The 11,383-nt window shown below is 39.6% G+C and overlaps 1 protein-coding gene across 1 annotated transcript; it reads right to left on the bottom strand.

Annotated features, from left to right (window-relative positions):
- Positions 1 to 5,902: 5,902 nt before the first annotated feature.
- ptgs1 (prostaglandin-endoperoxide synthase 1) lies at positions 5,903 to 9,743 on the bottom strand. The gene is made up of 10 exons (XM_033972632.2): positions 9,688 to 9,743; positions 8,838 to 8,954; positions 8,596 to 8,736; positions 8,388 to 8,531; positions 8,147 to 8,328; positions 7,981 to 8,064; positions 7,609 to 7,855; positions 7,253 to 7,539; positions 6,814 to 6,961; positions 5,903 to 6,740 (listed from the first exon to the last, which is right to left on the bottom strand). The coding sequence occupies exons 3-10, from the start codon at positions 8,708 to 8,710 to the stop codon at positions 6,391 to 6,393; spliced, it is 1,557 nt and encodes a 518-aa protein (XP_033828523.2). The 5' UTR covers positions 8,711 to 8,736; positions 8,838 to 8,954; positions 9,688 to 9,743; the 3' UTR covers positions 5,903 to 6,390.
- Positions 9,744 to 11,383: the final 1,640 nt, after the last annotated feature.

Genomic DNA, 11,383 nt, shown 5'->3' with positions numbered 1-11,383 from the left:
ATGGCATATTTAAGCTATAAAAAGACCCATAATAAGGTTAAAAAAACATAGAGAATTTCATCTGACTAGTAATCATTTTAAGCAAAGCAACAATCCCTCCAAGGTTTTCCCACAGAAAAGTTACATAGTGCTCATTTAAAGTATTTTGCCAGATTAATTTATTGCTAATGAACTTGTAATCGTATTAATCTAATTCTAATTGGTAGATGTCCTTATTTAATATAAGTATTTTGGATTATTTTGTGCCTAAACTCTACAAACTTCCTCATCTTCTCTGTGTTATTATGAGGCAGCTCCTCCTTCAGTGTCCGTGTGGCCCCAGCTGCTCACAGTGCCAGTAGGGGGCAGTGTGGCGCTCCAATGTCAAGTCTCTGGTTCTCCTGTGCCTTCCATCACCTGGTTCAAGAGCGGCCTGTCCAAGCAGACTGGAGGCCGGGTTATAAAGGGGTGAGATGATTCTGATGACCTCACTGAGCCCTGTATAAATAAATAAGAACAAAGATCCTCTAAGCTGGACTTTTAACTTAATCTACTTCCTGTTTCTGTGTTATAGTTTGTCAAATGCCACACTCTATATCCAGTCTGCCAGAAGCTTTGACGAGGGAGTGTATTTATGTTACGCCTCCAACTCTATGGGCACCAACCAAAGCAACGCCGTTCTAAAAGTAGCAGGTATTCAAGACGTACATAAAGTCTCACATGGTATGACTAAATACACGGTTTAATTTCACTTTTCTTTGCAGTGAGCCCTATTATCATCACTTTTGCTGCTCAAGTGCAGTGTAAACTTGGTGCAGTGGCCAGTCTGCCTTGTAAAGCTGTTGGGATTGTGCCTATAACTTACACTTGGTCCAAGAAAAGAGGCAACCAGCACATCGCCATGGCTCCAAATGATCAAACTTACATTGATGGTAAATTGTTTGTGACTCAACAGATTTTATCCCTAGAGAAATGATTGTTTTTGCTTCCTCATTTATGTCTAGGTGAAGGATCGTTGCATATTTCCGACGTGCAATGGTCTGATGAAGGAGAGTATTATTGCACTGCCAAAAATCGTGCAGGACAACATCAAAAACGAGCTTTTCTCACTGTTACAGGTTTGTATTTTCTCTATTATATCACACATTATACTGCACAGGATGTTCACAAAATAGTTTAAATTCATTGCAATTTTTTCACCAACGCCTCAACCCGCAGACAGAGTGGTTTTGTCTGCAGTGAGTAACATTTGTATATTCTTCCTTCAGTGTTTTTTGTAACTTTGAGGCTGTGCAGACACCGTGGCTTAATGTAGTGGCTGTGGATTGTGTTATTTATTGCGTCTTTAGTGTTTCTTTTTTATTTCTGACTGGCTACACTTAGATTATTTTCTTGTTTAGTTGGTCTACTTTATTAAAATACTTTTTTTTTTCCATGCAGAATTCAAGCAGTGATGAAAATATAGTTGTTCTTCATGAGCCAGTAGCAGAACAGCATCTTCTGACCTCCACTCGTCCAACACATCAAACACAAACCCTGTGTAAGTATAACAGGTGGATAATTATCGTTTACATGTCATTGTGCTTAGTTAAATACACTTTAGGTTGCTTTATCTACTATGAGTTAGTCTATCTAGTTGTGTATTTTCTGTGGTTTATTGTTCAGAAATGCCAGTTTTGTTGTTTTTTTTCTCTGGTTACATCACTAATAAAGCATTATCACAGTTATTTATAATGTCAAATGACAGTTTCACCCTATGCCTATTTACTTAATGTCAAATATACAAATTTATTCTCTTTTTAACCCTTACTTGAGTAATTATTTGGGGTCCTCTTTGTATTTCTAGAGTAATATTATTCAGAAATACTTGTTCATTTACTGGTGACTCTACTCTCATCTTGTAACTCCAGTGTTTATCATTTCCAGGTGTTTCATCACGCTGCAATGAGCCCGTTAAGTATTTCAATGAGGATACGACGACTCCGCAGTCTCTCCGTTTAAATCCTCTCACCCAGACTCACAGTCAGTACTTTGTGACACAGTTGCCTCCTCCTATTTTCCCTCCTCCGCCTCATCCGAATTTTAAGTCCTCGAATCTCCAAGTTTCAGCATCTAAACAGCCGGTTTACACTGAAAATTTACCACTGAAAAGTCCGTCTAAGTCTCCCAAAGACGGACCGACCCAGAGCCTAAACGTCTTTAAGCAGCAAAACACAGAGGCACATGGATTATTTGGGCTTCCGACAATTAGTATTTTAGAAACCGCGTCTCATTTTGCAAATACAACGCTTCCCTCACCTTTACAAGTGGAATCTCAAAGCAAAGATTCAAATGTTTTGTCTAAACTTAAACATGAAACAGCTTTAGCTCCTCCTCAGACATGGCTGGAACCTCCACGAGAGCCTCTGCATTTAAAACAAGGACATCAGCCCGACACAACTCATTCAGAAACGTCTTATTCATTTACAAATACTGAATCCTCTTCGATATCTAAGCAAACACAAGCTCCAACTGATCGTTCATCATTAGAAAAAACTACGTCACCTCGTCGTCTTCAAGTTCAGCCTCCTGTTTTCTCAACCCAACAATCTCCTATGAACTCACAATATTCACGACCAAATGTGGAAAGTTTCATGTTAAATCAAACAGCGTCTTATTCCGTGGCTCTCCAGACTAATCGTTCAAATATCCAACCAGTTAATCAGACCAACAATGCATCAACACTGGTCAATGATTTCCCTTTGATGAACATAACCAAACAAAAAGACACAAATGAAAGAGGAGAGAATATAGAGGCGACAGAGAAGAGCACGTCCCAATCTCCCAGGTAAATATCTTAAAACACGGGTTACTATTTTAAACCCCTGAAATATGGTGTAATGTTGTAATTACTATCAAACAGTTGGACTTAAAAATGCATTTTCAGGGTGACACAGCAGGCTCCATCATGGCTGCCCGTCCTGGAGAAACATGACATCCCCATCGTGGTCGGGGTCGGTGTGTCCTTGGCCTTTATCTTTATTACAGTCACTTTTTATTCTATGGTCCAGAAGAATGAGCCTGTCCCCACAAACAGAGCAGGTTTGAGTAGTTATTATTTGCTTAGTAGGACAATGACATTCAAGTACAAATAAACATAAAACTGTTATGTGTTGACAGCTCAGAGAAATGTGGGCATTCCCAAACGAAGCGCGAGTCGACGAGCTGCAGGTCGGACTTATGAAAACAGGTGAATGAGCTTTTTGATACAAGAAGAGTCACTGACACTTTTAAATCTTCAGTCGCTCCTATAATTCTTAAGTTAAACTCACCAAATTTTAGCAGTAGATAAACTGAACCTTCTGAGATTTTTGGCGATATATTTATGGTTATAATTGTTCATTTACACTTGAACTTATCACGACTTAAACTAGAGGAAGTTAAAATGACCAGATTTTTTTGGTTTGTCCTTGAACAGCCCGATCCAACACACATTACGTCACATTTATGTCTCTTATTTGATCCTCAATGTCACGTTTTAAGTCGTTTATCGCCTGAAGTTTATTCACAAACACCTTTTCTTTAAGATCGTCACACAGGAAGAAATCAGGACTAGTCAGGTCTGTGGAGATACTGCCCCCTGTCTTTGAAAAACACTTTTGCGTTTACACTCGGGGCATCTCTGGTGTTAAAATGTCGAGTTTGACCCATGTGACTCAAAGTTCCACTGGACAATGAGGGTTCGTTCCTTGGTGCTGGATTTGTTCAGATTAATGTTGGAAGAGTCGTTCTAAATGCTCTGGAAAAATAAAATAAAAATATTCAGAAACAAAAGAGTTATTACCATCTGAAATCATGAATGTGCTGTGAATATTTCAGAGTAGTATGTAGTAAGAGTGTGAGATTTTTAAGAGTGTTGCTGTTGAAAAGTTCTAAATTCTGTGCAGAGCTTTTGAAGATGACGAGTGTGTGGCCGTGATAGAGCAGAGCCCTAACACTCGGGCTCGGCCCCCGGGTCCTGGTCTGGTGACTGTGCAGCTGGAGCCCACCTCTGAAGAGCAGGACGTCCCACCGAGTCCAGACCTCCACTCGGTCACTGTAGAGACTTACCCTGAGCCCATCCTCGACACTAAGGTTTGTAGAAGAAACAGACAAAAACATAAGAATATCTGTACATTTTACATATAAACGGGTCATGTTAAACTAAATGTGCTTAAATATTGTACCATCAAAGTGTAAATATTATTGGTAAACTTGTAGATTGATCACTCGCTGGAGGAGGAAAGTGGCCTCAGTCTTTCTCAGCCAAGCATCCAGCTGCAGTGTGCGGAGGACTGGCTGAGTGGAGCAGACGACAACCACAGTCCGTGCCAAGACACTCTGCCTCCGCCCTCTCCTTTACTGTCTCCATCTCCGTCTTTAACACCCAAACAGAATGAGAGTTTACGCTCCTCTTTAACTTTACAGAGTGGTGAACTGTCCACTGCCCCGATCCACCACAGTCTCAGTCTCTCACACAGTAACTCCCCCCTGCTCCTGTCCCACCAAGTGTCTTTTGGCCCGACAAACGTGGCTGTGGACGTGCACTTCCACCCGGTGAGCAGTCCTTCTATTTCCATACAGTCGAGCACACAAATCAGCTCCAGTTCCATGTTAACTGCTCCTGTGGCTGACCCCCAAGAGACTGTTCACAACAAGTAGGATTTTAAAGGTGAATCCTCTGCCTTATAAACATAGTGCCCTCTAGTGGTGAGATTTATTAGTGTAGATCATTTCTTTATGCCCCAAAAAATTAATTTAAACTCCCTGTAGCTCAAATACACATAATAAAGATAATAAAGAAATACCATGGGACATAAATAAACACTTCAGCTCATAATAATAAAATAATAACAGCATTTAATGGAATAAAATAAAAGCAATTACAGTATTTTATTATGGATGTTATTGCTGCACTTAAACATACACCGCTGTGGACGTGTCAGAGTGTCCCACAGTATGGCATTAACCTTATCTGTCACCATGGAGAATGTTATAAAGCATGCCCACCCACAAGAAAAGTTACACAATGCTGCTTTAAGTAAACATGTATATACACCGTCCTTCAGTTTAATCATTTTCTTGCAGCTGTAACAAATGTAAGGAACATTTTAACCTTTTAAACTGTTTTGTATTGTTGTTTTTTATGGACTAATGGACATAGGCCTAAGTTTAAACAGTATAGTACATTTATTGGTCTTTATAGATGTATTTTTATACCTTTAACAACGATTAAATGTAGAGTTAAATATTTATTGTATTTTGATATATATTTTGAATCTGTATTGTCTGAGTCTTTTAGTAAAACTGCCAAGGAAACAATACCTGTTTTTATATTTAAATGTACATATCAGATCATATAAATACCAGTTGTATTTCAGAGCTCACTGACTGTTATCACTGCCTTATAAAACCAAAGCAGATAAAGATTTCCACTCTCCGTGTTTCAGTGTTTCCTGCTCGTTCTTTGCAGCCTCGTGTCCGTGTCCTCACATAAACATCTGTCTGGATCCTTTATCAGGAACAATAGAGTTTTAAAAGCCTCTAAAGAAGTGAGTCAATCAGCTCCCGATTCTTGTCAAAGTCTCAAAAGCCGCGTTCATTGATTGGATGTATTGTTATGTTGTCACCACACAAGTGCAGCAGATTCACTCAAGTGTCATAATCATAAAATAAATCACACATCTGTCCAGCTCTAGTCTCACGTTTTTACTGAACGAGGTTTTACAGGGAAGAAAAAAGTGACATTGTAAAAGATAAGACGCTGTGGTCTTATTTTCTTCACATAATCAGTTTAAAATGCAAAAAAACCAACAATTAAAACATACACTTGGACATAAATACAGAAGTGTTTCTGCAGGACTGTTTTGGTGTCATGACTTTATTTGTGAAGAGACACACCCAACGCTTTTCCATCAGCAAAATGTGACTTCACCTCCATCTGGTTTATATAACATATTGTATAACCTCTTTGGTGACACGGGAGAAAGCAGATTATTGTACAAATGAATGTATTTGAATGACTAATGAGAGATAACGGAGAAACACTTGGGTCAAAGTGGACACTGGTCATAATCCACAGTCAAACTAGAAACGCGTATTATTATAGCGTCTAGTTGTATGAGGTAAACTTCTGCACAGTCCTGTATGTCCTTCAAAAAGGGACACTACAGAGGTTATTAAAAATCTTTATGTCCAAGCGTCACCAGGGTTTGGAGTCAAGTCACCCTGGCCTTTGTGATCTGTAATAAACTTCTCCTGCATAAAACATCCAGACTGTCTCCTGCCTTTTCATCAGTTAACTACTTTAAAATATCTACAGCAGTGTTCAAGCTTAAATTTTAGAATGCAATAATGAAATTAGCACCGGTTTGTTATAAATAAACACACACGTCAAAGTTCAGTGGATGATTTTCTCGAGTTTGCCTCCTGCTCCTTCCCTGGGACTTTAAAGTTTACATACGGACACCATTTTGAATTATGACACACTAGTTTTTGCAGAGTTGCACTTTTGACGACCTGGAAGCCCGTCTCTCCTCCAAACGTGCTGGGCTTCCAGTACTCCGGGGAGCACAGGGGATTTCCCAGCAAACCTTTCAGAGAGAAAGGAGCACCCATCTCCACCATACTCTCCCCAAAGATGGCTCCATGCCGTGTTTTCTCCAACATCACACCTAAATAAAACTCCAGAGCATCTATATCTCCATAAAGGTCCTCTAAACCTTTGGCCATCTCCAGGTCATCTGAAAATATTTACAAAAATGCCAGTGCTGAGTTTTTGTTTTTATAAAATGCATTTAACTGTCTGTTTCTCACCAGTAAATTCATAGAAGGACTTGTACGGTCTGAGGTTAAACTTCTTCCTGTATTCGTTGAAAGGCTGAATTCGTGCCTGTCTTGACTCTTTGATGGTCATTTCTACCACTTTGAGCACGACCTCATGAGAGTTTTGGCCTCCACCAATCTGAAATGAAGGTAAAATATCAATAAGTCTGCCAGTGACACTATGTGATACAGCTTTATGGGAAACACAGAAGTGCTTTACAGTAAGAGTGACCGCCATCTCAAGCCACAACTTATTTTGAATGTGAGACATTCAAAACAGGTTTCACTTCCCTCACAGAACTTCCTGTTTGATAACAGTATATTTCTTCTTCTACAGGATGTATAGAGTGTATGTTGGTCATGTACTGTGGGTATAAGTTAGTATGACACATGCGTGATGTTTCTAAACATGAAACAGAGTTCATGTTACCTGTCCAGCCACTTGTCGTGACATTGAGTCGACCAGTTTCTCCACCCCGTAGTGTGTGACGAGGGAGGTATTGTAAATAAACTGAGAATAAGTGACTTCTTCATCGTCGATGATGAAGCTGTCGGGCATCAGCGGGTGCCAGTGGTACAGCTGGCAGAACTCCAGAGCGATGCGGTTACTGTACTGGAAACGCTCATTGAACAGCAGCTCTGGGTCAAACTTGAGTTTCAGGAAATAACCGCTCAGGTGCTGCACATATTCTTCTATTATGATCTTGATAATCTCACCTGCAAAATAAAAATATACACACACATATGACGAACTGCACTGTACAAGGCCCAGAATGTTGAAAGTACCGATGATGATGAGCCTGGTCGTCTGGAAGAGCTGCTCATCATCCCAGGAGGGATGCTCTGCTCTGAGGACGTCACACACACGGTTGTGCTCTCTCAGCCACAAGGTGGCGTACAAGGTGAGTCCCGGCAGGATGCCAAAGAGCTCATGGCCAATCGCCAACTGCTGTTCAGAAGGAAGGCCCTCTGGATACTTCATGTACACAGAGGCTTCAGACACTGTGGGAGGGAACATCTCACCATCTATTAACTGTGAACAAGACAGAGGGAATTAAAAGTTACACAAACTAAAACCTGCTCCGTTTCACCTGCGTGCGAGCTACAGTGGATTAATATATATACATACTTTTTTTTTTTTTTTTTGCAGTTTCTTACCTGGTATTTGAGTTTTCCATCCTTGTGGAGTCTGAGTTGATGTTGACGTTCCAGTGTTTGTCCATAGATGTTAGTTGCATCCACCTGAAAAAAAAACGTACTGACACCGTCAGGATGTTTTTATTAATACAGTTTTGCATAATACATTTATATAAATTTGACTTACACCATGACCCAGAGCCTTTGTGAAACCTCCTTTGACATCATGGTTAGTTTTAAAGAACTGGTGAGTGAAGTGCTGAGCCATGAAGGCAAACATCAGATTAGTTCCCTGAGGATCCGGCCTAAATTTCTTCCTTCTAAAGAATCGCACTGCCAGCACTTTAGGATCAGGAAGAGTCGCTTTGCCTGCAGATCATAATGTCATGTACTGTGGTAGATGCCAGTTGGACTTTATTTAAACTCACCCTTGGTTCCCATTGGCAGAGGACAGTCTTCAGGCACAGGAGGTAGAAGACGAGTGTAGTACGACATGTTGTAGTAGGACTCCCAGCTTAGATATCCATATTTAGTATTGTACGTCGGAGGACTGGGGATGAGATTGCTCCTGACTGAAAATACACACATGTCAGTAAGTAAATAACAGTACTAGTGCGGTGTTATTTAAATACTTACTAGTGAGTACTAATCTCATGACAGTGTCTCTGAGAAAAGTGGCATTTAGCAGGTCCCAGAACCAGTGGAAGTGAGTGAGGAGGTAATGAGCTGCAGAGGGACTGGGCTTTAACATGAGACGAATCCAAGTCCAGAACTCCGCTGTCACACAAAAATTAAATTAAATGGTCTGCCAAAAGGTTTTCATTATGTAAAAGAAGTCAAATCCAGCAGTAAGCCAGAAAATGTCTCTGCAAACTTACGAACAGTGCAGTTTTCGCCATAAAAACCAGTTCGTGTGCAGTCACATTGATATTGGTCAGTGTCAAATCTGACGCACACTCCTGAGTTTTGACACGGGTAGAAACAGCAAGGGTTCACTGCAAACACAAAATTTAAGAGTATCTGATACATTTGTGATCATAAATGTGTCTTCAGACGTTACCAGACCAAATTTTGAAACAACTAAAGCTTATTTAAACGTAATCTTCTCCAAAAATGTAAACCAAAAAAAACACAAGTGTTGTTTTTAGCACATTTTCACATAGTTGAAGTGACATATATTACACAACTTTTTGGTTTAATGATGTAAAACAGGCCGATCGTAAAATTTAACATCTAACATAATGACATCCGTGTGTGTGTATTTAGTATTATTTCACTAAACAAATATAAAAACACACAGAGAGTACGTTTTATGCTGTTTTCTGTATTTTATTCTACGGACAACAACTATTTTTACAGCCTCTTATCTTTGGGTGACACTTCTAATATGGTTTCCTCCTCTTCTTGAAATGCTCAGAATATGCAGAAGTGAAATATACCGCTAAGATGACCTCATAGTGGCTTATATTTATGAAAGTAAAGCCTGCGCAGGAATTAAAAACCTGCTGCATCTCATTTGTAAAATAAAGAATAAATGGGAATATGCAATTTATGCTTGTATGTTGCTAATGTGGGGCTAATTATAATAACAATTTAATGCATTCTTATGTGTCTTTATAGTTAATTTACAGTCCAAAGCTGCCCTAGCCTAATGTAAACTTTATTATGATGCAGGTTTGTGCAAATAACTCTGGATAAACAGGTTTTGTGCAGGTGGAGTTCACTCACCAGAGTCAGGAGCAGCAGAGTCTGAAGTCTGCAGCAGCACACAGCCCAGAAACACCATCAGGGGCAGGTACATCACTAAATGCATAAAAAAAGCATACAGTCAGCAAAAATGTTATAGTAAAATGATATGGTAATAATGGTTTAATAATAATAATAATATGTTGCAGAAGTTGAGTCTGTCCCTCGTGCAAACTCACCTCCAGTGACTCCCATGGCTCTGTCTAATGTGCAAACTGCAGCTTCACACTTTTTGCATCATACCCCACAAATAAACAGATGTTGTGGTAAACATTGACGCCTTGTGTGCAGAGAAAAGGGTGGTGTCATTCTGCTTAGAGATTCACACATTGGCTGGTGGTTTAGTCCTTTTTGTTCTTTGCACTTAGACCTAATATAAACTATAACTTTTCACTTTAGATTCACTCTTTTGGGAAAACAAGTTGCACACCATTCAAGTAGAGCAAACACTTTAAGTTTAAGAGAAAAAAAAAATCCAAGAAGGTGACACAAAAGCTTCATAACAAACCGCTGAAGGTGTCTACTGCCCCCTGCTGGAGAGTGACTGCAAACATTCAGTGACAAGATCAAACTGCTTTTTCTCTTTTTTTTAAAACAACACATATATTTTAACACAAATAAAATACTTTTATAATATAATACATAAAATAATAAATAAATGCAATGGTCATTTTTCTGATTTCCAAAGTATTTATGTTAAAGCTGCACTGTGTAACTTGTTCTGGTTGATGTTCTGCCACCTGCTTGTCTCATATATGATTGTATTGCTTTGGTTAGAATGTTCCACAGTACGGCATTTGACTTAAATGTCTCCCTGGATGTGTCATCAGCTCACGTTTAAAGTTTCAGTGTATTTTGTTAAACCTTTACATCACCTACTTAAATATTGACTAAATGTTTAATGCCATACTGTGGAACATGGCAACCAGGCAACAAGGCAACATCTCCATGAAGACAAGCAGAAAGGTTACCTAGTGCTGCTTTAAGGATTATTGATGTCACAGAATAAAAGATAATGAATAGTAAAAGCAAAACATATGAATAAAAAGTTGATGAATTTTGATTTTGCAAACACTTAAGAAGCAGAAACACATGAATAAAAAGCCACTACAGCCATTTTTTTTTTAAAGTTTTGAGGTTTAATCTAAAGTCATGGTGGGACAGATGTTGTGCTGTCCTCTTTATAGTTTACATTTCACAACAGAATAAGATAGTGAAATACAAAAGCAGGCTGGTATCATAAATCTCCATCAGCCCCCACACAGTTCAGCTCCACTACATCAACAAAACCTCTTCCCCAGATCAAACTCTATTTGAGCCACAGTGTTTTTCTCATACGTTGGCTGTGATTGATATGAGAAAGAATGAGAAGCATCGGGAACTCATTATCAAATCATCCTTTCCCGCCTCACAAGTGCCTGAAAGCGCTCGTATCTGTTGGGAGAGTGGCTTTGTGTTGCCATGGAGCTTTGGCGCACGCTGGAGGCCTGGGCCCGCTGCTTCCTATACAATCCTTGGTAATTGATCTCAGATGGGTTTGTGAGTGAACCTGCATTGTGAGTAACCTGGAAGCATTTATTTTATAGAAGAGATGTTTAGTTAAGCCGTGCTCCGGTCTAAACGGGCCTCGCTCGGGCTCTAGTGATGAATACGACTGGTGAAAGTAGTGAAGGCTTGT

The sequence above is a fragment of the Periophthalmus magnuspinnatus genome, chromosome 9 (assembly GCF_009829125.3).
Source record: "Periophthalmus magnuspinnatus isolate fPerMag1 chromosome 9, fPerMag1.2.pri, whole genome shotgun sequence".
NCBI classification, from domain to species: Eukaryota; Metazoa; Chordata; class Actinopteri; order Gobiiformes; family Gobiidae; genus Periophthalmus; species Periophthalmus magnuspinnatus.
Note: the sequence above shows the minus strand (reverse complement) of the source record. Positions and strands in the feature narration are given on the sequence as shown.

Coding starts and splice junctions, on each gene's coding strand:
- ptgs1 (XM_033972632.2), bottom strand. CDS start 8,710: ATGTTAAAGCCCAGTCCCTCTGCAGCTCATTACCTCCTCACTCACTTC. Junction 8,065..8,146: donor CAAAGGCTCTGGGTCATGGT/GTAAGTCAAATT, acceptor TTTTTTTTTCAG/GTGGATGCAACTAACATCTA. Junction 7,540..7,608: donor GACCAGGCTCATCATCATCG/GTACTTTCAACA, acceptor TTTATTTTGCAG/GTGAGATTATCAAGATCATA.